At 36.7% G+C, this 27,844-nt stretch overlaps 1 protein-coding gene and 1 pseudogene across 1 annotated transcript in view; one reads left to right on the forward strand and one right to left on the reverse strand.

Moving 5' to 3' along the window:
* Window positions 1-3,220: 3,220 nt before the first annotated feature.
* On the reverse strand, window positions 3,221-4,069 carry LOC111165208 (small ubiquitin-related modifier 2 pseudogene; annotated as a pseudogene).
* The window catches only part of CSMD3 (CUB and Sushi multiple domains 3), a 193,120-nt gene continuing 169,258 nt past the window's right edge, over window positions 3,983-27,844 (forward strand). The window contains exon 1 of the mRNA XM_089898585.1: window positions 3,983-4,087. Coding sequence (XP_089754711.1) covers window positions 3,983-4,087 — 105 coding nt within the window. The remainder of the gene's footprint in view (window positions 4,088-27,844) is intronic.

Raw genomic sequence — 27,844 nt, forward strand, 5'->3', positions numbered from 1 at the left:
TTTCCAGTTTGAATTTTCTTCTCTTCAGTAAGAGAGGCTACTCAGTCAGTAAATAGTGAAGCTGGAATTCAAAACTACACCTTTCTGATTCCAAAGCTTTGGGTTTTATATTGCATTTGTTGTGCTACCCTAAACAAAGGGTTTGAAAAATCTATGAGTTTTACATACTGTGCATTTAGTTAACAGCAAGATATTAATCTAATGTATATTTTATTCTTCCTAATATTTATGGTGTATATTTATTAGAAGTCCATTATATACATAAACACTACACTAGGCTCCAGAGTTATAAACAGTGTGCAAAAAAGACATGGAAACTTTGACTTAATTGATCATGGAGTCAAGAGATAGAAACAGACCTTAATCAAAGAGCCATACAAATACATATATAATTATAAGTTGTAATCAATGTCCTGAAACTAATTGATGGAATGCTGTATGATGGGGGCTTCTGAGCTACTCCAGAGACAGGGAAACTTTCCTGAGAAAGCAGCGTTTGTGAGAAGATCAGGTAGGGGTTAAAAAATTGTTACAAGTTTCTTTTTTTCTCTCTAAACTTACTTTATACTAATATGTTAGCTGTCTTAAGTAATTTTTTAATAATAAAAGACAGCTATCACTAACAATCAATGACAAATAAAGTAAACAATGAAAAGGGATTGTAGTTTTAAAAATGCACTAATAATTTGATTAAAATCATTTTAAGAACTTGCCTTCTCATACACAGTTTCCTACAAATCATTGATTAGTAATTTCTAGGGTCTTGGGAGTGGAGCAAATGGGGAGTGACTGCTAATTAGTATAGGAATTCTTTGGGGATGACAAAAATATTCTCAAATTAGATAGTGGGGTTGGTTACACAGCTTTGTGAATATGCTAAAAAGATACTCAATTGTACACTTTGAAAGGGTGAATTTTATGGTATGTAAATTTTATCTCAATCTTGAAAATGAGGTTAAAAATTAGTGACATAGGTATCATAGATGAACTACCAACACCCATGAGACCATTAGTTTTAGTAGAATTTGTATATGGTAACATGGGAGATCTATCAAAGGAACATATCTATTCATAGACCTTTGTCACAGAATGAACTCTTCTTTTTCAAAGAACGTACTCTATGATGGAGAACACAGCTCATAGAGCACTGAAGGGTGAAGGTAATGTTTTCCTAGCCAGCAAAAGCAGATGAATGAGTCTAGGCAATTAGTGAAGTGAGGTGACAAGATATAGAAGCTCATATTGTACTAAGTTGACTTACTGAGTCATTAAAATGGTTTATAAACCACTGATTATAACGTTAAGATGGATTTTTTTTTTAGTGTTAAACAGGAGTGCGTAATTAGACCACAAAATTAATTCACAAGTTATGAAGACTGATTTTTGCTCTTTTTCTTTTCAGTGAACAGATGAAACAATAGAAAACTCTATTTATTATAATTATTATTATCCTTAGCAATATTTTTTATTATTATCCTTAGCAATATTTTATTATTATTTTTAGCAATATTATTATTGCTTATTTTCCTTAATATTTTTTCCTATCCTTAGCAATATTATCCTTAGTTTTATTATTATCCTTAGCAATATTTTTTATTATCCTTAGCAATATTATTCTTAGTTTTCCAGATACATAATTTGAATGTGTCAAAGTGCAGAGGAAAATGAAGAGTAAAATAAATGTGACTTAGAGTAATAGTTTATAATTTAAAGTAATATTTATTACCATTATGATAAAATAGCCTTATGGGAGGTTTATTATCTAAGGCAGATATACAAAATGAAGTTTGTTTACTTATATAGGAAACATGAAGAGGCACATGAAATGAATGGCTGAATAGCTAGGTATTTTTGCTAAGATGAAGATTTTGAACAAAGGAGAGAGAAAAGCAATAGTAATTTTAATCTTAAAGTCAATACTGAGAATAACAGCTGTCTGCATTATAAATTCATATCACAGAGGGTTATCATAAGTCCTTCTCTTAAAAAAAAAGACTCCATGAGAGATACAGCTTTCAGACACATTCTATACCAGGATTTATGATTTGGAATATTCAATTGGGCTATATCAGAGCATAGGTAATTTACTAGAAGTGGACCAGCACTTTTGTAAAGTACAGCAGTTCTTTCAACCTGAAGGAGTCACAGGCAACATCTAGTAAATCATCTATTTAATATACCATATTGCTCTTTTGTGACCTGCAAGAATTCATCACTTTTGAAAGTACCTAACTTGCTTGCAGAGAAAAATTTATACACTATATAATAATTTTCATTGTAGAGCATATTTGATAATAAATTATACATTCCACAAGTGAAAAGAGAGATTTGAAGTTGTGAGTAGCTTAAGGCTGCAGTGTATATAATATAAAGTCTCTGGACATTTAAGAAGTACCTCTTCAACGTACAATGTAAGTGATTTGAGATTCTTCTGTTCTTCCTACCTTCAGTGGGAAGGTATCTCAGTTCTTCTTCTTCAGTCCTCTTCCTCCATCCCACACACATGATTAAACCATAGGTGGGAAGTCCTTTTTATTGCACTAGCAGCCTTAACATTTAATTTCAGTCTCATCTGCTGATTTTCCTAGAGATAACCACATCTGCCTGTTGTATCACCACATCATAGTTCAAGAGTAACACAAGTATACACAGTATAGTTCCAGCATGGGCATATTTTACTTGTACAAATCAAACCATACAAATTCATCCAAAAGAGGATTTTTAAAAAAACAAACAGGAAAAGAGGGAACAAGGAAAATAATACAAAATTAAACTGCGTGGGTGATTTCGCTCCCTCAGTGAGGGTATGCTACAGATTGATAAAATGTTAGCAAGGATTTGCTACTGTGAAATGGTAGGTATGAGTTTGCCATTCCCTCAGTGGAACTCAGTGTCCATGTGACTGGCTCTCAGATTGTAAAAATCTTATGATTAAATATATTTCCAATGTTTAAAGATACATATCTTACACATAATAGTGTCTCTAAATATAAAGCAACAGTGATTCCTGGTAATCAGAGAAACAGCAAAGATTTCAATCCCAGAAAGAAAAAAAAAACATAGGCTTACATGGATTTATTGGGAGGGTATATCTTTTTTTTTTCCCCATTTTAAACAGGAAGTTTATTTAAACAGCAAGACACTTGACTTGAAGGGAAAACTATCTAGGATTTATTTATTTTAGAGTAATTTATCCCTACTTAAAGACAAATAAGTGAAAAACATTAAAATTCTCCAATCAGGTAAGGTATGCAAGGATTTTTATGTTCTTTTTTTAAAAAAAAAAACAGTGAGAGCAAAATAACTTACTGGAATATAAAGATAAGAACTGAATGAGCATGCCACTAATGGAGAAAAGGGGCTATTTTCACAGAACCAGTATTTTTCTCCATCCCAACTCCATTTGATGTCGATCAAAACATACCATTGGCCATTTAGTTTAAAAAAATGCAATATGCTTGTACACATATATCAGTTACTTTAGGTACAATAAAGGAATGGGGGTGGGGAAAATGAAAGAGTGGAGAAGACTATACTGGAGTGGTCAGGATGTGGTGGAACCTAATTGTGGTTTTCTAATTTAGAATGTCTTCTTGGTCTAGAGGAACAGAATTCTGGAGTAAAGTAGCAGGTTCACGTTTTAGTAGACACCTCCTGTCTGCTGCCAGAACACATCAATTGTATCTTCATCCTCCATTTCCAACCATGAAAAATTCTTTCTAAAAACTGGTAATTTTGAATATAAAACAACCTCGGGCACCTCTACAGATGTGTCTGCTTCACTGATTGGCTGCCCATCAAATCAGAATCTGATCTGCCTCATTGACAAACCCTGTGTTCACAGTAGGCTTTCATTAGTTTACTAAGTGGCATATGCCTCTTACTCTTAAACTGCACCACAGAACCATCCTTCCCCTCCACCTTCAAATTAATATGATCGTTGTTCTCAGTCTTGACTCCTTCCTTGGGCTTTTCGTTGGCCATGGCGAGCGCCGGAGTCTCTTCAGCTGCCACTTCACAAAAGAGGTACCAGGTCCGCACGGAACGAGCACACAAGCAGCACCAGGAGCGGCAGAAGCAGGAGAGGGTATATCTTGATTGTCTTGGATTCAAGTCAATTTATGGGGTAATTTCAACCAAGTGAAATGTTTGTGTTATGTGCTGACTGTGGAACACCATTTTATAGTAGCATGGTCTTGGCAAGCGTAGTTTATTTAATCATCCAACAGACCTTTATGGAGAATATACTGTGTATCAGAACTGTTCTAGGAAGAGAAAAGAAACATTATAAGACTGATTATGTGTTAGAAAAATCACTAGCCATGGTAAGAACTTGTAGGGATGAGTGGAACTGGGGGTCTGTTGAAAGAGCCCATATGGAAACTGTTGGGAATCTGGTTTGCAGCAGTTACAGTGGCAGAGGAGAGAGAGAGGCTGAAAAGCTACAGGAGAGTACGAGCAACAAATCAGTGATATATTGAACTCTAAGAATCAGGGGAAAAGTGTCAAGAATAACGGCATTTTGCCTGAAAAAGAAAAAATATATATGTGTGTGTGTGTGGATGAATCACTTTGTCTACATCTGAAACTAACACAACACTGTAAATTCACTATACCTCAAAAAATTGTTACAAAAAAGAATAATGACATTTTATATTAGGCTAAGTTTGACATTTTAAGTGTTTAAAATAGTTAGGTTTGGGGCTTCCCTGGTGGCGCAGTGGTTGAGAGTCCGCCTGCCGATGCAGGGGACACGGGTTCGTGCCCTGGTCCGGGGGGATCCCACGTGCCGCAGAGCGGCTGGGCCCGTGAGCCATGGCCGCTGAGCCTGCGCGTCCGGAGCCTATGCTCCGCAACGGGAGAGGCCACAACAGTGAGAGGCCCGCGTACCGCAAAAAAAAAACAAAAACCTTAGGTTTTATATGTATACATAAAACACAATTCTTTAGTGCTGTGAAATCATAATTATAGCAAACAATATAAATGTTAGAATTATTGTCAAAGCGATAGCACATTTTAGAATTAGCAGTTTGGCATTTCGAAAAGTATGTTCTGAGGAACATTGGTCCTGTGAGATGAAAGAGCCTCCATGATCAAATAAGTTTGTAAGAACAAGTATGACATTCCCCAAACCTTACTAAAGTCACAGTTAAGTCTCATAGCATAGAACCTTATTTATTTTACCCATGTATTTCCTAAACTTACTTAATCACAGAACCATTTCTTCTCATAATATATGTGCTCTACAAAAATGCTATTAAAATAGAGATTTAAGAGTAGTCATACGTATCACATAAGTTATAATCAAGAACAGGTGAGTTCTTTGCATTACAACGGATATAGGCTGTTTAGCCAGTTTGACAAAAGGCCCACAGGTATAGTCAAATGGCAAAAATAAGCATAGAATTAAAAGTTCTGTCTTGCTTTTATCTTCTACTGATTGTTAATAGAGCCAGAAAGATAACGGCTGACCTTTTCTGTACTAGCCAATAAAATGAAATTAAAACAGGAAGAAAGAATACAGAAAGCTTCTAGGAACAAACATTACAAGAATTAGTAAAGCTGGCCTGGCTTAGTCATTATTCTATTTAGATTTTTATAAACATAAAACAGATTACAGTATATCTGTACCACACAGCATAGTGAATTTTCCCTTATTTACATACTACATAAAATATTGTCAGTCACCACAATATTCAACATAATTGACTATAAATTAGGCCATGCTGTAAGCACTGACCAGAAAAAATGTAAAATTATTGCTACCAGTACAAATAACAAAAACTAACATAATAATAGTTACCATAAAGAGCTGTGATTATACTGCAACCTTGTATATATTCATTAGTGGTTAAAAAAGTTCATATTTATAAATGAGATTTTTAACAAGAGCTGTCCCAGGAGTCCATTATGCAAAATAAAATATTCAAAACATATTGAGGCTATCAGATGCATAGTAATGTAGAATGGCAGAATGTTCATCACTAAGTCACAAAGCTGAACTTGAGTTAGAACCTCTCATTTCTATTCATTCTTTCAAAATATAAAAATAAGAGCTTTTGTCACGTACATTCAAAGTATTGTCATTTTGGAGCACCTTAAGATCAGAAAGAAAATTAACATAAAACATGCTGCTTATTCTTGAGTGATTCTCTCATCAGTACTATTATCAGTTGAATAAAGTTATCAGTGCTGAAATAAGAATACACCTGACTAATCTCAAACAATAATGAGCGATGAGAGCAGTGCTTCTTTGGTTATTATCATCATTGTCAACTTGTTGTTCTAGGGAGTTCTAATTTTACTATGTTTAATTCTAACTATTTACTACCATTTTATAGAACATTAAAAGGAAAAAAGGGAGAACATTCATTAGCCACCCAACTCAGTACAACTTACTGTTTGCTTTGTATGTGTGTGTTTTAAATGTATTGCTGTATCTTTAAACTTTGGCCAGAAATCCATCAAACGTTTCGAACTTTTCGAACTGTCATGACTCTTCTCAAGCCACCTAACACACCATTGCATTCAGCTCTCTTTAAAAGGAAAATCAGGCATTAACTCCAATAAATTCCCAGCATAAAACCTAAACCTGTGTATTTTCAGTCTTCTTCAGCTCTTTTTCTCAAGTCACAGAGGACTGTCATTAATGCTTTCTAAACTTAATCACTCCAGTTTAGTTTTTGATCTTTCCCAAGCCTCTAAGTCAGTGCTCCAGATTTTCCCTCTTTAATGACTCTGTCCTCCCTGTTAAACAAAACAACAATAACAAAAACTCATTCAGCTTTGCACTTTCCCCCAACTACTCCCTACATTCTCCTTCTGTTTACGGTTAAGATTCTGATTACTTTTGTATCTCTTTATAAACCACTTATTCTTCATCCAACTACAACCTAGCTACCCCTCTCTACTCTAGTTCAAGGGTTAGCAACTTTTTCTGTACAGAGCCAGATGATATTTTGGGCTTTGCTGACCACATATGTCTCTGTGATGTATTCTGATTTATTTTTTTCGGTTGTTTTAAACTCTTTAAAAATGTGAAAACTTCCTTTGGTACAGACTGGATTTGGTTTGCTGGCTGTAATTTGCAGAAAGCGGCTCTGGTTAAAACTACTGTATCAATAATACCAAAAAGTTCCTTTCTGGTGTTTGAAGGGACTCCTCCCTGCACAAATTCAAGGCAAATTAAGTGATAAGCTGAAGGAAGGCAGACCATCAGCTTTAATATTGATAAAGCTGATGAGCAGTAACAATGGGCTTCCTGTGCAGTTGCAGGTCTCTCCCAACAACCATGGCCACCCCCTCAACAGATTCGCCCTTAAATAGGCTGTAGAGACCAGCAAGCTGCTTTACAGGCAGGATGGCTCCCAACCAGAAGTAAAGTTTCTGTCCTGGGCTCACCCATCATTCCATCTCCATGGGGTAAGGGGTGGAGCCAGCAGGCCAGCAAGCCTAGGCAAAACCCCGCCTGGAGGAAACCAGAGGCATAGAGAAGTAGCTCCCTGCTACCTAATACTCTAGACTGCCAGACCACCTCAAATTCCTTTTTCATTTATTACCACTTTGCAACACGATGGTTTTGAACACTTTCTTTTAATTGAAACTTTCCTCCCCATTGGCTCCCAAGAGACTAAATTCTTTGTAGCCACCCTCTCACTAATTCTACCTTGGCATTCTCTGACCTCCTCTTTGGCCATCTTTTCTCATTCTACATACTTTTCTGGGAGATCTCATTCATTTAAATAATATCAACTATCATCTTTTGCTTTTGATACCTATAACTCCTTTAGTAGCCCAAATCTTTCTCTGTGTTCCAGAACTACAAATCCCAAAGCATCCGCCATCTTGTGAAAAACAGAACAACTACAAATCTACAAATTTTCCAGAAACATTGGTTTCACCCTCATCTTTTTTAGGAACGTAGCACATTTGGGGCTGAGGTAGCAATAATGTCTCTCTCTATGCACCATCAGCAACTCTTCTGATTTAAATGTAAACCATAAGCAGATAGAGATTGGTGAGAGAATATTTTACTTAGATGAGTGGATGAATGTGTTTGTACAGCCATCCCTGTGCTGTGTATAGGAGTACCTCAGTTGGTGGTAGCATAATCAAGGTTGATTTTGAGTAGAGTTTCAAAGCCTCGTGGTGAGTAAAACAATTTCCCACTGCATGTGTAATTTCTCATCATTATAAAAGAGATGATTATCTTTATACTTTTATCATAAATGAAAGCAGGCCCCCATTATTACCTTTAGAGATAGATAGCACCATTGCAACATTATTATATTACTTTGTTTCTGAGAAGAGTAAATCTGAATACTTAAAAAGAAGCTTTCTATTGCATGTGCACAATTTTTGACTTTTAAAGTATTTGACAGTGGGGACCTTGTTAAAAGATGGAAATAAATGATATTCCTTAAAATCCAGTAGCCATAATTTTTATAGCATGAAAATAGTCATAGTATGAATTTTTAAATGTTTTTCTAAAAATAATATTTTTTAAACATTTTTTTTTTATTTCCAGCACCTTGTGGAAGTCGTTCTACAGGTTCAGAAGGCACTGTTCTATCACCAAACTATCCAAAAAATTACAGTGTGGGACATAATTGTGCTTATTCTATAGCAGTTCCCAAGGAGTTTGGTAAGTAAGATACATCTCATCATATAGAGTATCATTCCAGACATGCTTTATTTTCACTATATGCTATCAAAATGTTAGCTGTTTTTTAATGAAAATATTTACTATTCATAAAGTACTTTACAATTTTTTTTAGATAGTAGCTTTGTAATAATAAAATTTTAAGGTTATTTTACTCATTTTGAATTTATAGTCAAGTGCACAGGTGAACAACAATATAAAAATGAAAACAGGATTGTTTTTAATTTTTAAAAATAAGTACATCCAGTAACCTTGCAAGTGCCTTCATATTGGAATTTCATAAAATGGGAAATCACCAGAGCATAAAGCAAAGTCTGCTCTGCAAAATATGCATAAAATCAAATATAGAACTTTATAATAATGACAATAATATGTACAAAACAATCATATCAGTTTTATACTTTATTAACACATTTCCAGGAAGAAAAGATTTTGGTTTTAGGCACCTAGTTTCTGGGACAGCAAGGAATATAAAAAGACAGCAAAGGACATTTTAGCTCATCTTGTCAACCTGACAATCTGTTCTGCATTGGCACTGAGAAGACAATGTGTCCTTTGCTGCCTTCACATCTCCCTGATCACAAGTCTTAGAAGTCACTTACCTGGCTTCTAAAGGTTTTGGATCTGAAATCCAGCTGGATCTAACCCAGATTTAGCTCTCTTTATGGATGGATAGGCAAAGGAAATTTAGTGAGCAGTAAACTGTTGGAGAGAGGCTGAATGTTTAGACTTCTAGAATTTAGATTTACAGCATCATGTTACATGGTAAAGGATTTGCTGTGAAATGAATGTCTGAGTCAGGATGACAAAGTGTTATAGCAGAAGGACCTAGATTTGATCATATCAAGATTGTTGGATCACATATTGACTTAATGTTTCTGCTGATTATAAAATAAGCTGATGCTTCCAGTCCAATTTCTTATAATGAGATATTACCTATATATGCTCTATATACCCTCCTTTTCTCTGTTCTGAAACAAGTCCAAGATCCTCAACTTACTTAAAAGAACATTGTCATAAGAAGGGAAGTACTAAACCTTTTATTTTAACCTTAAAATAGAATTGATGATGTTAGTATTAGCAGGGTGTCTATTTCTTTTCTCCAAACTATTTCTTCTTCTTAGCATGTGATCGGTTAAATCAGAGTTGAGTTCTTTAATTGTGAAGAGAACAACAGTTTAGAAAGAAAAACGTCATCCACTTAATCATGTTTATTTTATTTTATTTTGTTGCCTTTTGTGCCCAAGAGAGTCCTTCCCTTGCTAGAGGGGTTTATAGGCCCCAGCTGCCAAAAATATTACATGGTTGATGACAGAATGCTAGCAATGCTAGTCCAGAAGACTGCATGGCTATCTGAGTCCTCTTTGGAAACCATTAATTTGTTCTTTTATACTTGTTCTTGGGATGTCATGCAATCAAAGGAATGAAAAGTAAGAAAATCAGGCATTTCCTTTTCTGACACATAAACATTTGGTCACCTGGAGGTGTTTTACAGTATCCTATGCATGTATGCATGTATGTTCAAAAAGAGAAGAAAAAAGTACTGATTAAAATAAAATTAAATTAATAGATTCCTAATGAATGGAATCTTTATTTTAGCAGAGTTAATATAAGTTAAATTTAATTATCTTAATATGAAATAATGCAACTAATAATTGGTGGTTTTTAACACTATTTTTTTTTAAACAAGTCCTTTTGGATTATCTGTGGGTAAAATCAAATGCACTTTGATTTATTAGTAAAGAAACTAATTTTGTTTTTATAAATGTTGCATCATTCTTTACTTCAAACTACTCATAGAGTCAAACAGACTGAATTCCAGTTTCAGCTTGTCACACCTTAGCTATATATCTTTGGTCAAGTTACATAATCTTTTTTGAGACTCAGTTTCTTTATTTGTAAAGCAGGGATCATTATGTCTATGGAGCAGAGCTGTTGTTAGTAGTAAACAAGAAAATATATATATATATGTATATATGATATCTTACATAGTTCATATTATTGGATTTAAGAATGCTAGCTTTGGAGTCAGATTTCTGGATTCAGAACATAACTCAATTTACTCTTTTTCATTGGAGTAATTACATCATCTGCCTGAGTCTTACTTTTCTTATCTCTGAAATAGAAGTGGTAAATGTCTAGTTCTTAGGGTTATTTTATAATTAAATAAAAAATATGCAAGTGATTGGTATAATAACATAGTAAGTCATACACACACGAGTGCACATACAGACACACTTTTTTTTTTTTTTTTTTGCGGTACGCGGGCCTCTCACTGTTGTGGCCACTCCCGTTGCGGAGCACAGGCTCCTGACGCACAGGCTCAGCGGCCATGGCTCACGGGCCCAGCCGCTGCACGGCATGTGGGATCTTCCCGGACCGGGGCACAAACCCGCGTCCCCTGCATCGGCAGGCAGACTGTCAACCACTGCACCACCACGGAAGCCCAGACACACTTTTTTTATGTTCACATTCATAGGCACTCCCATCGCCCCCAAAATATGAAGTAAAATGACCTGGATTACTGGATTGCCCTAGGGTCTTAAGAGTAGCCTGGCTAAAAATAAAACATTTCTATTATGTAATTAAAGCATGAAAACAAATACTTTGTGCTTTATATCTCCAGTGACTATCCAACCACCTATTGATCACTTAAAATTTTCTGGGAGCAGAGTAGAGGAATTAAAAACTACTGATCATCATAGATTTCTTCCTGTCCCTACCTTTACCTCTTTAATGTGAGATAATCAAGCAACAGTTATTGGATCTCTGCAGATCAAATTTCTATTTTGCTTCTTCTTCCTCGCATTCTCTCTTTGCCATAATTTCTCTCTGTTGCCACTTTGAGTTCTGTTTTATGACTTTTTGGTATCACTTCATAGCATATCATACTTCTCACTTTTTCCCTTTTCTTGTCATTTATTCCAAATTATAATCATTTCTTCTTCCATATCTTTTGTATGCTGACACTCTTAGAATTTAATTCTTAAAATCATTTACCATAAGATCTGTCAATACACTCAGTTCGTATATTGGGATTGCAGTTTTTTACAAGGGTTAAGGTTCTAAAGTCATTGTGTAAGGAGAAAATCACATAGAATCAACATTACCCATGAAATACCTTAAATCAACCATAGAATATCATCTACATGGTTTTTTGTAAGCCATATTATTTCAATAATCCTAACAGGACATTTTTCCTCCAGTGTTAGAAAGATAACACTGTAATTTGCAGTGTAAGCTAGTGAGCTAGTTTGGTTTCTTACAGGTCACTTAATACCAAATTACTTTCATTTATTTATTTTTGCCCAGCGTAGATTTGAATTCATATCAATTAAATGTGCACATAACGTGATTCTACTAGTTGATTTAGTGAATACTATTTTGTCGGTGAATTCCTAACTTTTAGTTTTTCTAGACAAGAGAATCATCAATTCATAACGCTTTCATCAGCATCATTGGATTTCATTTCAACTTCAGATATTAGGGTTACTTTGATAATACTCATTCTGAAGGATTCAAGTTGTTTTAAATACTTAGAAAAATAACAATTATGGATCAGTTATTGATATTTTGCTGTCTTTCTTCTAACAGTTAAACTATTCCACTTGGATTTTTTTGGTTTAAAAATACCCCACTTGGGACTTCCCTGGCAGTCCAGTGGTTAAGACTTCGCACTTCCACTGCAGGGGGCACGGGTTTGATCCCTGGTTGGGGAACTAAGATCCCACGTGCCACACGGCGTGCCCAAAAACAAAAAATGCCCTACTTTATCTATTAATAAAATAAGTTTTAATTTTCCTTCATCTTTCAATTTTAAATTATAAGTTGTTTCCCCTGATGGTTTGGTTACTAAAGTTCTTCATACATTAATTTTAAGTGCCAAAAACATGGCAGACAATTTTATTATTTTGAACTTGGTATAGGTAAGATGCTTTAGAATATAAGAAAACTGTTGACATTGTTAGATGGAAAATATTTTTATTAATATTATGTATTTATACCTATAGTGTAGGGGTCAAAATCATGTTGCAGGGAGGGGGCGGTTAGTAAAATTGGGAAAAATGTTGTGAACTTCTATTTCAATAATCTTGGCTGAGATAAAACAGAAAGAGTTAGGGTGATAGCTAAAGTAGCATACTAGTCAGAGGCTAATGTTTGTTTTTGACTGTTTTCTCTTGGGGTAGAAGATAATGGAGTTTTTATTTTAAAGCTCAAGAGAACAATAGTAGTGGGGGGCAAAATTGAAGATTTTAGATGGACCAATTGGTAAAGCAAGATCCTTGAAGCAATGTAAGGAGATGGGATTTTTAAAACCTGGAGGTCCTCTTTAAACTATAATTCAGGAGAAATGATTCCTAATTAGTATCGTACCTGAATTAGTTTCACATGGAATATTGCCTTGTGAAATTATCATCACTTTCTGATCTCCCTCCCCTTTTCCCCTTCTATCACCTGCCCTTTACATTACGGGAAGTATCTCTAAAAGAAATATATTAGTGTCCTAGGGCTGCCATAACAAAGTACCACAAATTTAGTGGCTTAAAACAACAGAGATTTTTTCTCTCACAGCTCTGGAGGCTAGGCCCCTGAAATCAAGGTATCAGTTGCATGACACTCCCTCTGCAGACCCTAGGGAAGAGTCCTTCCTTGCTTAAGTGAGTCCTTCCTTACTGTGTAGAATGTAAACTAACATTCAGATTTCTTGGAGAATTCCAACATGTTAAGCACCTTGAGGAAATCCAAGGATAGTCTGTGGTGACTTAACTTTGTGTTTAGCCTTTCAGATAGTCTCACTTCCTAAAAGACCCATTATGAATGCATATTTGTTAAGATACAAAACTTACTCTTTCCCAAGATTAGCTTTCACAGTGGGATCTTGGAAGTGTGCATGAAAACCACTTCAGGTTTTCCTTCTTAGATTTCCCAGGTAAGATGCCCTCTCTCACATCTTTTGTTCTTGATGTAGACTCTTGGTTGAATAGGTTTCAAAGTCATGAATCCCTAAATCACAGAGTTATTGTCAGTCTAGTCTACTCTGTACAAGGGACATAGAGTTACTAAAACCTTTTGTGTATTGCTGTGGGAGAGGATTTTTGTTTTGTTTTATCTTTAAATTAGCTGTCATCATCTTAAACTTTTCTCCCAATTCCACATATTTTATATTTGTTATTTGCAACCATTTTCTATCCTATCTCCCACTGTAGTATTTTTCCTCCAGTCAATCTAGAAACATCTTTCCCTGTGACATTGCCTACAATATAGGGTTATAGCTGTTTTTTTAAATTAATTCCAAACTTTATTGTAATATCATATTAAAACTGATCATGATTGATCTGTTAACAACTATCTCATTAATTCTTATTATAGTCATTAAATTTAGTACTTCCTTTCCATCTTATAGACTTAAGAAATCACTTAATGATTGTAAAATGCAATTTATTTTTACAATATATCTTTCACATTTCTGTGTGAAACTGTTATTCTCTGAAAAGTAGTCTTTAAAAATTTAGGTCGCCTTAGAATTTAGAAGGAAAAAGCAAAATGGATTGAAACTAAGATGCACACACACTATATATAAATGTATATATGTGTGTATATATATGTATATATGGACTTTTTAAGGTGCACCAATATAGTTATGACCTGCATATGGAAGGTTAACTGACTAGTCTCATCTTTTCTGTTAAAACTGATAGCCGTTCTTTTGCTCTGTGTATATTCTCCTTTAAAACTCAGGCATATATTTGACCATTTGCCTTTTTTTAAACTTTTATTGGCATATAGTTGATTTACAATGTTGTGATAGTTTCAAGTGTACAGCAAAGTGATTCAGTTATACATATATATATTCATTCTTTTTCAGATTCTTTTCCCATATAGGTTATTACAGAATATTGTGTAGAGTTCCCTGTAGTATACAGTAGGTCCTTGTTGGCTATCTATTTTATATGAGTAGTGTGTATATGTTAATCCCAAGCTCCTAATTTTTCTCTCCCCCATGTTTCCCCTTTGGTAACCATAACTTTGTTTTCAAAATCTGTGAGTCTGTTTCTGTTTTGTAGATAAATTCATTTATATCATTTTTAAAATTAGATTCCACATATGAGTGATATCATATGATATTTGTCTTTCTCTGTTTGACTTACTTCACTTAGAATGATAATCTCTAGCTCCATCCATGTTGCTACAAATGGCATTATTTCATTCTTTTTTCATTGCTGAGTAATATTCTGTTGTATATATGTACCAAATCTTTATCCATTCCTCCGTCGATGGACATTTAGGTTGCTTCCGTGTCCTGGCTATTGTAAATAGTGCTGCAATGAACATTAGGGAGCATGTATCTTTTTGTATTATCGTTTTCTCCAGATATATGCCCAGGAGTGGGATTGATGGATCATATGGTAGCTCTATTTTTAGATTTTTAAGGAACCTCCATACTGTTCTCCATAGTGGCTGTACCAGTTTACTTTCCCACCAACAGTGTAGAAGGGCTCCCTTTTCCCCACACCTTCTCCAGCATTTATTGTTTGCAGATTTTTTTGATGATGGCCATTCTGACCGGTATGAGGTGATACCTCATTGTAGTTCTGATTTGCATTTCTCTAATAATTAGTGATGTTGAGCATCTTTTCATGTGCTTTTAGGCCATCTGTATGTCTTTTTTTGGAGAAATGTTCTTTTAGATGTTATGCCCATTTTTTGATTGGGTTGTTTGTTTTTTTGACATAGACCTGCATGATCTGTTTGTATATTTTGGAGATTAATCCCTTGTTGTTGACCATTTGCCTTCTGATCTTATATTTAGGTGTTTTCAAATGACCTATTTTATTCAGCATTGTTTACATACTTTATGTTTTTATTACCTGTCTTTATACTTAATTCAGTAATTTATTGTCATTAATTTTCCCCATATTTTAGTGACAAATTGTTTTGAGATTCTTTTTATATTCTCATTAAGTCACTAAATCATTTTATTGGCATTCTGTTTTTTCCTGGTGTGAAGTTTTCAGTATTGAATGAACTCTTACAGTCATTCAAGGCTATTTATATTTTATATTTAAAGTGTATGACACTTTATTTTTTAACAGTGCAGTTGCATCAAATTCAATGATTAGTCTTTTCTAAATATTGAATTTATTTATCTAACAATGACAAATAATGTTCACAAAATGTGTGTTTATTCGATATTTATATTTGCTCTTTATCATCACTTGTTAGATTCAGAGCAATTGAAAAGAAAAGGGAGCTCTTTTACTCTTAAAATTGATGATTGTGCTAATGTCAATATGCAGAAGTGACTCTGTTAATTGTGTGCCTGTAAGAAAGGAAACTGTTATTTTTTTGAGCCTAACATTTTAGGGTAAGGAAAATGTAATTATCATATATATTTATAATCATATTATTTAATTATTTGGTTACTATTTCTATAATTAGATTTGAAGCCATGTTTGGTGACAGATAGAACAGGATCCCCCATTCAGATTTGTTTCAGATGTCAAGACTCATGATACCACACAAGACCAAGAGGGTACAAAAGGATGTATTACTCATATAATGAGGCTTTCTGAGAAGAGCAGGGCAGTAACCAAGACTGGATCCAAGCAGATCCAAAATTGCTTAAGGGAGCAAAGAAAACTGACTGGCTTTGGGTTTTATAGGGGTGATGTTGGAGTGAAAGCCCCCACATGATGGTCAGGGCTTGTGAGGTTTGAACTTCCCAAAGGTTGTAAAGGAGAATGCACACACGCTTTCTTGTCAGCTTGCCCCAGATATCAGGCAAAAGGGAAACTGGGGGGTGGAGGAGAGCTTGAAACTTGTTAGCAGTTAAAGATCAAAGATGATCACCTTCATCACAATTCACTGTTAGTGTCTGACTGAGTGAAATGTGCCACATTTGAACTTGTTTAAAGCCACAATGGCACTGTGTGAGACCTGCATCCATTTACTAAAGGAGATGAAAATTCATTGACTACCTTGTTCCAGAGCTCAGCAATATGGTGAGAAGTGAAATGAGTGCCTTGATTACTATCAATAATGATTAGAACTCTGTAAATGACATGGACTGTCTTGGTGAGGCCTTGTATTGTGGCTTTATTTTTTAATTTTTTAAAAACTCTTTATAGGAGTATAATTGCTTTACAATGGTGTGTTAGTTTCTGCATTATAACAAAATGAATCACCTATACATATATCCCCAAATCTCCTCAGTCTTGCATCTCCCTCCCACCCTCTATATCACACCCCACTAGGTGGTCAAAAAGCACCGAGCTGATCTCCCTGTGCTATGTGTCTGCTTCCCACTAGCTATTGGTTTTACATTTGGTAGTGTATATATGTCCATGCCACTCTCTCACTTGGTCCCAGCTTACCCTTTCCCCTTCCTGTGTCCTCAAGTCCATTCTCTAGTAGGTCTACATGTTTATTCCCTTCTTGCCCCTAGGTTCTTAATGACCTTTTTTTTTTAGATTCCATATATATGCGTTAGCATACGGTATTTGTTTTTCTCTTTCTGACTTACTTCACTCTGTATGAAAGACTCTAGGTCCATCCCCCTCTCTACAAATAACTCAATTTCGTTTCTTTTTATGGCTGAGTAATATTCCATTGTATATATGTGCCACATCTTCTTTATTCATCTGTTGATGGACACTTAGGTTGCTTCCATGTCCTGGCTATTGTAAATAGTGCTGCAATGAACATTGTGGTACATGACCCTTTTTGAATTATGGTTTTCTCAGGGTATATGCCCAGTAGTGGGATTGCTGGGTCATATGGTAGTTCTTTTTTTAGTTTTGTAAGGAACCTCCATACTGTTCTCCATAGTGGCTGTATCAGTTTACATTCCCACCAACAGTGCAAGAGGGTTCCCTTCTTTCCACACCCTCTCCAGCATTTATTGTTTGTAGATTTTTTGATGTTGGCCATTCTGAACAGTGTGAGGTGATATCTCATTGTAGTTTTGATTTGCATTTCTCTAATGATTAATGATGTTGAGCATTCTTTCATGTGTTTGTTGGCAATCTGTATATCTTCTTTGGAGAAATGTCTATTTAGGTCTTCTGCCCATTTTTGGATTGGGTTGTTTGGTTTTTTGATATTGAGCTGCATGAGTTGCCTGTATGTTTTGGAGATTAATCCTTTGTCAGTTGCTTCATTTGCAAATATTTTCTCCCATTCTGAGGGTTCTCTTTTCATCTTGTTTATTGTTTCCTTTGCTGTGCAAAAGCTTTTAAGTTTCATTAGATCCCATTTGTTTATTTTTGTTTTTATTTCCATTTCTCTAGGAGGTGGGTCAAAAAGGATCCTGCTGTGATTTATGTCATAGAGTGTTCTGCCTATGTTTTACTCTAAGAGTTTGATAGTGTCTGGCCTTACATTAGGTCCTTAATCCATTTTGAGTTTATTTTTCTGTATTCTTTTACAAGTAGCTGTCCAGTTTTCCCAGCACCACTTATTGAAGATGCTGTCTTTTCTCCATTGTATATTCTTGCCTCCTTTATCAAAAATAAGGTGATGATATGTGCATGGGTTTATATCTGGGCTTTCTATCCTGTTCCATTGATCTATCTTTCTGTTTTTGTGCCAGTGCCATACTGTCTTGATTATTGTAGCTTGTGGTGTAGTCCGAACTCAGGGAGCATGATTCCTCCAGCTCCATGTTTCCTTCTCAAGATTGCTTTGGCTATTCAGGGTCTTTTGTGTTTCCATACAAATTGTGAAAATTTTTGTTCTAGTTCTGTGAAAAATGGCACTGGTAGTTTGGTAGGGATTGCGTTAAATCTGTACACTGCTTTGGGTAGTATAGTCATTTTCACAATGTTGATTCTTCCAATCCAAGAACATGGTATATCTCTCCAGCTGTTTGTATCATCTTTAATTTCTTTCACCAGTGTCTTACATTTTTCTGCATACAGGTCTTTTGCCTCCTTAGGTAGGTTTATTACTAGGTATCTTACTCTTTTTGTTGCAGTGGTAAATCGGAGTGTTTCCTTAATTTCTCTTTCAGATTTTTCATTATTAGTGTATAGGAATGCAAGACATTTCTGTGCATTAATTTTGTTTCCTGCTACTTTACCAAATTCATTGATTAGCTCTAAGAGTTTTTCTTTAGCATCTTTAGGTTTCTCTATGTATAGTATAATGTCATCTGCAAATAGTCACAGCTTTCCTTCTTCTTTTCCGATTTGGATTCCTTTTATTTCTTTTTCTTCTCTGATTGCTGTGGCTAAACTTTCCAAAACTATGTTGAATAATAGTGGTGAGAGTGGACATCGTTGTCTTGTTCCTGATCTTAGAGGAAATGGTTTCAGTTTTTCGCCATTGAAAATGATGTTGGCTGTGGGTTTGTCATATATGGCCTTTACTATGTTGAGGTAAGTTCCCTCTGTGCCTACTTTCTGGAGGGTTTTTATCATAAATGGGTGTTGAATTTTATCAAAAGCTTTTTCTGCCTCTATTGAGATGATCATATGGTTTTTCTCCTTCAATTTGTTAATACGGTTTATCACATTGATTGATTTGTTTATATTGAAGAATCCTTGCATTACTGGGATAAACCCCACTTGATCATGGTGTATGATCTTTTTAATGTGCTGTTGGAATCTGTTTGCTAGTATTTTGTTGAGGATTTTTGCATCCATGTTCATCATTGATATTGGCCTGTAGTTTTCTTTCTTTGTGACACCTTTGACTGGTTTTGGTATCAGGTTGATGGTGGCCTCATAGAATGAGTTTGGGAGTGCTCCTTCCTCTGCAATTTTTTGAAAGAGTTTTAGAAGGATAGGTGTTAGCGCTTCTCTAAATGTTTGATAGAATTCGCCTGTGAAGCCATCTGGTCCTGGGCTTTTGTTAGTTGGAAAATTTTTAATCACAGTCTCAATTTCAGTGCTTGTGATTGGTCTGTTTATATTTTCTATTTCTTCCTGGTTCAGTCACAGGAGGTTTTGCTTTTCTAAGAATTTGTCCATTTCTTCCAGGTTGTCCATTTATTGGCATATAATTACTTGTAGTAGTCTCTCATAATCCTTTGTATTTCTGCAGTGTCAATTGTTACTTCTCCTTTTCATTTCTAATTCTATTGATTTGAGTCTTCTCCTTTTCTTCTTGATGAGTCTGGGTAATGGTTTATCAATTTTGTTTATCTTCTCAAAGAACCAGCTTTTACTTTTATTGATCTTTCCTATTGTTTCCTTCATTTCTTTTTCATTTATTTCTGATCTGGTCTTTATGATTTCTTTCCTTCTGCTAACTTTGTGGGGGTTTTGTTATTCTTTCCTTAATTGCTTTTTGTGTAAGTTTAGGTTGTTTGAGATGTTTCTTGTTTCTTGAGGTAGTATTATATTGCTATAAACTTCCCTCTTAGAACTGCTTGTGCTGCATCCCAAGGGTTTTGGGTTGTCGTGTTTTCATTGTCATTTGTTTCTAGGTATTTTTTGATTTCCTCTTTGATTTCTTCACTGATCTCTTGGTAATTTGGTAGTGTATTGTTTGGCCTCCATGTGTTTGTATTTTTTACAGATTTTTTCCCATAATTGATATCTAGTCTCATAGTGTTGTTGTCAAAAAAGATACTTGATACAATTTCAATTTTCTTAAATTTACCAAGGCTTGATTTGTGACCCAAGATATAATCTATCCTGAAGAATGTTCCATGAGCACTTGACAAGAAAGTGTATATTGTTTTTAGATGGAATGTCCTATAAATATCAATTAAGTCCATCTTGTTTAATGTATCATTTTAAGCTTGTGTTTCCTTATTTATTTTCATTTTGGATGATCTGTCCATTGATGAAAGTGGGGTGTTACAGTCCCCTACTGTGATTGTGTTACTGTCTATTTCCCCTTTTATGGCTGTTAGCATTAGCCTTATGTATTGAGGTGCTCCTATGTTGGGTGCATATATATTTATAATTGTTATATCTTCTTCTTTGGATTGATCCCTTGATTATTATGTAGTGTCCTTCTTTGTCTCTTGTAGTAGTCTTTATTTTAAAGTCTATTTTGTCTGATATGAGAATTGCTACTGCAGCTTTCTTTTGATTTCCATTTGCCTGGAATATCTTTTTCCATCCCCTCACTTTCAGTCTGTATGTGTCCCTAGGTCTGAAGTGGGTCTCTTGCAGACAGTATATGTTTGGGTCTTATTTTTCTATCTATTCAGCCGGTCTATGTCTTTTGGTGGGAACATTTAATCCATTTACATTTAAGGTAGTTATCAATATATGTGCTCCTATTACCATTTACTAAATTGTTTTGGTTTGTTATTGTAGTTGTTTTCTTCTCTTCTCTTTCCTGCCTAGAGAAGTTCCTTTATCATTTGTTGTAAAGCTGGTTTGGTGGTGCTGAATTCTCTTAAGTTTTGCTTGTCTATAAAGGTTTTAATTTCTCCGTCAAATCTGAATGAGATCCTTGCTGGGTAGCATAATCTTGGTTGTAGGTTTTTCCCTTTCATAACTTTAAAACTGTCCTGCTACTCCTTTCTGGCTTGCAGAGTTTATGTTGAAAGATCAGCTGTTAACCTTATGGGGATTCCCTTGTATGTTTCTTTGTTGTTTTTCCCTTGCTTGTTTTAATATTTTTTATTTATATTTAATTTTTGATAGTTTGATTAATATGTGCCTTGGCATGTTTCTCCTTGGATTTATCCTGTATGGGACTGTTTGTGCTTCCTGGACTTGATTGACTATTTCCTTTCCCATATTAGGAAAGTTTTCAACTATGATCTCTTCAAATATTTTCTCAGTCCCTTTCTTTTTCTCTTCTTCTTCTGGGACCCCTATAACTCGAATATTGGTGCATTTAATGTTGTCCCAGATGTCTGACACTGTCCTCAATTCTTTTCATTCTTTTTTTCTTTATTCTGCTCTGCAGTATTTATTTCCACTATTTTATCTTCCAGGTCACTTATCCACTCTTCTGCCTTAGTTATTCTGCTATTGATTCCTTCTAGAGATTTTTAAATTTCATTTATTGTGTTCATCATTGTTTGTTTGCTCTTTAGTTCTTCTGGGTCCTTGTTAAATGTTTCTTTTATTTTCTCCATTCTGTTTCCAAGATTTTGGATCATCTTCACTATCATTACTCTGAATTCTTTTTTGGGTAGACTGCCTATTTCCTCTTCATTTGTTTGGTCTGGTGGGTTTTTACCTTGCTGCTTCATCTGCTGTGTGTTTCTCTGTTTTCTCATTCTGCTTAACTTACTGTTTTGGGGGTCTGCTTTTTGCCGGTTGCAGGTTCGTAGTTCCCGTTGTTTTTGGTGTCTGCACCCAGTAGCTAAGATTGGTTCAGTGGGTTGTGTAGGCTTCCTGGTGGAGGAGACTGGTGCCTGTGTTCTGGTGGATGAGGCGGGATCTTGTCTTTCTAATGGGTAGGACCACTTCCAATGATGTGTTTTGAGGTGTCTGTGACCTTATTGTGATTATAGGTAGCCTCTCTTCTAATGGGTGGCATTGTGTTCCTGTCTTGCTAGTTGTTTGGCATGGGGTGTCCCGCACTGTAGCTTGCTGGTTGTTGAGTGGAGCTCAGTCTTAGCATTGGGATGGAGATCTCTGGGAGAGCTTTCACCGTTTGCTATTACGTGGAGCCAGTCGGTCTCTGGTGATCCCATGTCCTGAACTTGGCTCTCCCAGCTCAGAGGCACAGCCCTGACACCTGGCTGGAGCACCAAGACCCTGTCAGCCTTATAGCTCAGAAGAAAAGGGAGAAAAAGAGAAAGGAAGAAAGAAAGAGAGAGAGAGAGAGAGAGAGAGGAAGGGAGGGAGGGAGGGAGGGAAGAAGGATGAAAAAATAAAATAGAATAATGTTATTAAAATAAAAAAATTAAAATATTAAACATTGAAAAAAATAAAAAGTAAGGAAAACCAAAAAAGAAAGGAGTGACCAAATCAATAAACAAATCTACCAATGATAATAAAATCTAAATACTAAACTAAGATAAAAATAAAACCAGAAACAAATTAGATGCAGAAAGCAAACCCCAATTCTTTGGTTGTTCCCAAAGTACACTGCCTCAATTTGGGGGTGATTCGTTGTCTATTCAGTTATTCCACAGATGCAGGATACTTCAAGTTGATTGTGGAGATTTAATCCACTGCTCCTGAGGCTGCTGGGAGAAATTTCCCTTTCTCTTATTTGTTCACACAGCTCCTGGGGTTCAGCTTTGGATTTGGCCCCGCCTCTGCGTGTAGGGCATCTGTTCTTCATTCAGACAGGATGGGCTTAAAGTAGCCACTGATTAGGGGGCTCTGGCTCACTCTGGCTGGGGGGAGGATAGGGTATGGAATGTGGGACGAGTCTGCAGGGTCAGAGGCCAAAGTGACATTGCAACAGTCTGAGGTGCGCCATGTGTTCTCCTGGGGAAGTTGTCCCTGGATCACAGGACCCTGGCAGTGGCAGGCTGCACAGGCTTCCAAGACTGGAGGTGTGGATAGTGACCTGTGCTTGCACCCAGGCTTCTTGGTGGCTGCAGCAGCAGCCTTAGCGTTTCATGCCCATCTCTGGTGTCCCCACTGATAGCCACGGCTCGCGCCCGTATCTGGAGCTCGATTAGTTGGTGCTCTGAATACCCTCTCCTTGCACACCCCGAAACAATGGTCTATTGCCTCTTAGGCAGTTCCAAACTTTTTCCCAGACTCCCTCCCAGCTAGCTGTGGCCCACTAGCCCCCTTCAGGCTGTGTTCACGCAGCTAACCCCAGTCCTCTCCCTGGGATCTGACCTCCGAAACCAGAGCCTCAGCTCCCAGCCCCCACCTGCCCCGGCAGCTTAGCAGACAAGCCTCACAGGCTGGTGAGTGCTGGTCGGCACCAATCCTCTGTGCGGAAATCTCTCCACTTTGCCCTCTGCACCACTGTTTCTGTGCTCTCCTCTGTGGCTCCAAAGCTTCCTCCCAGCCACCCGCTGTCTCCACCAGTGAAGGGGTTTCCTAGTGTGTGGAAACTTTTCCTCCTTCACAGCTCCATCCCAGAGGTGCAGGCCCTGTCACTGTTCTTTTGTCTCTGTTTTTTCTTTTTTCTTTTGCCCTACCAAAGGTACGTCAGAGTTTCTTGCCTTTTGGGAAGTCTGAGGTCTTCTGCCAGAATTCAGTAGGTGTTCTGTAGGAGCTGTTCCACATGTAGATGTATTTCTGATGTATTTGTGGGAAGGAAGGTGATCTCCACGTCTTACTCCTCCACCATCTTGAAGGTCTTTCCTGTATTGTGGCTTTAGTATGTGTAGAGACACATGTGGTATTGATTTATATTTTCGGTATGTCTGAGACAAGATTCCCCCAAATTTTTCCCCATAAGGGGCAACATTGGACCACATGGTCAGGCAATTGGCAGTGGCCCAAAGGTCTATAGAAATGTTCAGCTGAGCTGATTGTTGATAAGGGCAGTCAGTGTAAAGTTGACTGCCCAAAGTTTGGGCAGTTGTACTAATCATTGAATCTTTTATCAGAGATGTCTTAGTTAAGGTATTAAAAGAAACAGCTCTCTAGGAAGTTCAATCATGTGTGATGATAGTGGCCATACTGTCTGTAACATGTAGAAACTTTCTTTGCTATTCACTCAGGATCCCAAGAAGCTCCTCTGGTAGCTAAGGGGTTCAGAAGAGTAGTGACTGCCTGAAAAACCATGCCATCTGTCAAGGAACTAAGGACAGGCAAGGCCACACCTTCATACAGGTGGGATATTCCAGAGGGCCTAGGTTTGGCTATAATATATATGTATCATTTCCATTTTAGGAAGGAGGCCTTAGTGGCCATATGAAACTTACAGGGTGCTACCTCCATGATCCAAGGCATAATGGGCAGATGGATACAGAGTGCCATGGTCTCAGAACCTGTGAGAACCTCTGTTTCCAGGAGATCCCAGTATGCAGCATTGTTGCTGTGATGGCATATGGCATAGGGCTTCAGGAGGGAGTTTCTTGCATCAGAAGTCCATGGGCAACTTATGGCTATTATGGTTGCTCCAGTGACTCCAAGAGGCATGAGAGGAGGTTGCTAAAGCCTTTACAGTGTTGGAGTCTCTGGGGGCAGCACCAGTTGTACTAAAATTTGTAAATATTCTAGAGGCTTTTTTGTAGGAGGCTCCATTCAAGGTAGGCCAGTTTACTAGTAACAGGATAAATGGACTTAATTAAAATTATAAATGAAAAATATGTTGCCCTCAAAATCCAAAAATTACTAAAAGATTTTGAGCTTGTTTTAACATTGTGGTGCCATGAGGGTCGATAGTTGTTTCTTAATGGTGTCAAGGATGGAGTGGCTTTTGACTGATCAGTTAATTTCTCAGGGTTTAACTGAGGTGACAGGGCATTCTGTCATGTGTAGGGAAATGAAACCTCCCCCATTTTGTATATGTTTGTCTTGAATGATCGTGGCAAATGAATCTCCTTGAAGGAAGATGTGGTGTCACCTGTGCCCATGGAGAAAGTTGGATGCAGTTACCATCTTGCCTACCAAGACAGTATGCAGTGGCTAGGCTGTTGAAAACCTCATGGGTAGCCAGGTAAAGTTGTCCCTTCAAAGTGGAAAGCAAAAAGCTTATCCATCAAAGTTGAAGGCAAACTGTAGCTGAGAGGCTTTTGAAATTGGCATTTAACAGGTGATATGAGCCAAATCAATAGTAGCACAATGTTACCAGCTAGTGATTAGATAGGGCCAGTAATTTCAATAGTATTGGTAACGGGGCCCTTAATGGGTGCAACAACAGAATTAAGGTTGCAGTAAACTACTGTGAGGTACCATTCATTTTTCCCAGGTTTAAGAACAGCCAAATTGGCTATTAAATGAAGAAGTAGTGGAGATAAATATCCCTTCTCTAAATGTCTTTTACAATGGGCTTCAATCTTTGAAGACCCTGGTTTTTTTTGTTTTTTTCTGGTATGTGGGCCTCTCACTGTTGTGGCCTCTCCCGTTGCGGAGCACAGGCTCCGGACGCGCAGTCTCAGCAGCCATGGCTCACGGGCCTAGCCACTCCGCGGCATGTGGGATCTTCCCGGACCAGGGCATAAACCCATGTCCCCTGCATCGGCAGGTGGACTCTCAACCACTGCACCACCAGGGAAGCCCTGAAGACCCTGTTTTAATATACAGTGAGCCATATTAACTATTTTAATTGTGACGAAAAGTCCAAGGGATCTCAATTTGTTAGCCTGTTGTAAATGCCAAAGATATAGTTTAATTTATTACGTTTTTGGTTAGAACTTCTTCCATGACCACCATGCGATATTTAGGCAGTGCAATAGTTCTGATGATTAAGATGAAGCATACTTATTTGTTCACTACTTTATATTTCACAACTCCTCTAGATTATAGGGTGTGCCCTCCTTATTTAAATTTAGTGGGATCCCCAGGAATAACTATAACTTGAGCCTCTGTTTTGATTAAAGCCATGAGGGTTTGCCAGTTGGTGCATTTCAGTAAATATTAAAAGTTAATTCAAAACTCATGTTGTAGAGGTGCAAAAGCCAATTTGAGACATTTTACATTTTCACTTTATAAGTTATTGTAGTAAAATTTAGATTTCTAATTGGGTCAAATTGCAAACCTCCCTTTCAATTAGTTTATTTGTTTGTTTATTGGTTACTGGATATACTTTGGAGGAGGGAAGATCTTACTCTGCTCATATTTATGTTTCTTCCTCCATAGTGTCAAATCTGTATCAACAAGGTTAGGGACCTCCACCATAACAATTGTTGCTTTATAGGGTTTAAGCATGAGGCATTTAAGTAGGGTTTGAATTACCTCCTTAGTTTTGCCACATAGGTGCCATAAATGTTTTATTCTGTAAGCTTGAGGATCAAGATCTTTGTTGAAAAGAAGCCTGAGCAGCAGTAATAGCAAAAGTATTTTTATAGAGCAGTGAATCATCTTCTTTTAGGAGTGTAGACCTCAGCATGCCACATGGTAACTGCTCTTGCACACAACTGGCCATCCAATGGGACCATATATTTCACAGAGTATCAGTATTTTTCCTGAGAACTCTATAGAAGAAGGGCCATTGCCTGGTTGCGACCCACAACCAACAGTCACAGAGTAAGAGTCATTTCTCTGAACTGAGCATTACTCATAGCTTATGCTGGAATCAAGATACGCGATTCAGCCTGAGGCACATAGATAGGTCCAGGCTAAGATACACAACCCAGAGTCACTTTGAGGAGGGCCTTAACTCTTTTTTCTAAATGTCAATTATGAAAACTTCTGATGTAGTTTGATTAAATATTTGATAAAGATTCATTGGAACTCAGCAAATGTAGCACAAAGCAGCACAGCTCAAAATGCAAGATTGCTAGCAGGTAACAGAGCCAGTTACTAACTCAGAGCAAAAAAGGAGTCTGATGGTCGTTGCCTAGACACCCTCTTTACTGCATCCATTGCTGTGGTTACCCTATAGTAGTTGGTTTGGATTTTGAGACTAATGGCACCACACAAACACCAAGGAAGTATGATTTTTATTTCTCACGTAATGAGGCTTTCTTGGGAGAACAAGGCAGCCTCCCAAACAGGTCCAAAATGGCATAAGAGAGCAGGGAAAGAACATGGACTTTTGGGGGTTTATTGTGGTTACAAGGTGGTAGTGGGGTGAGGGTTCCTATGTTCAGATCAGTGCATTCATGGTTTGAACTTTCCACTAGTGCCCTAGGAGAGGGAGAACTCAGGCTTTCTAACCAGCTTGCCCAGATATGAGGCCTAAGGGGAAGGCGGGGGGGAGGGGGGGAGGGCTTGAAAGCTGTTAGTAGTCAAACATCAGAACATGGTTTCAGACCCTTTAATACAAGCTGTAATTTATAAAGCCGTAATTCATAAACTGTATAATATCTTATATGTTGATGTATATCATGTATATAAGTTTCTATTGCTATTATAGTCTTTCCCCACTTTAAGCAAAATTACTTCCTTTCGGACTCCAAGACAATAATATTCTCTAGAATATGATTAACTGAATTTTCAAAATAACCATCAAAAGGTCTAACAGGTCATTATGATAAATGCATATTTGCATTCACTGTGTAATGGGTGTCAAGGTTGATGTTTCACATTTCTTTCATTTTTAAAAAAAGTTATAGGAAATAAATTATGCTTAATAATTCAAAAGAAAACTATGAAAACTATAGCACCGGAACATCAGGCTAGACATTTTACAACCATTTATTTAAAGGGTGGTTATAAACTAATAGGTTTCACCCTATTA

This window comes from Delphinapterus leucas, chromosome 17 (assembly GCF_059928025.1).
Source record: "Delphinapterus leucas isolate spDelLeu-1000000601 "Yukka" chromosome 17, BTC_Dleu_Yukka2, whole genome shotgun sequence".
Taxonomy (NCBI): Eukaryota; Metazoa; Chordata; class Mammalia; order Artiodactyla; family Monodontidae; genus Delphinapterus; species Delphinapterus leucas.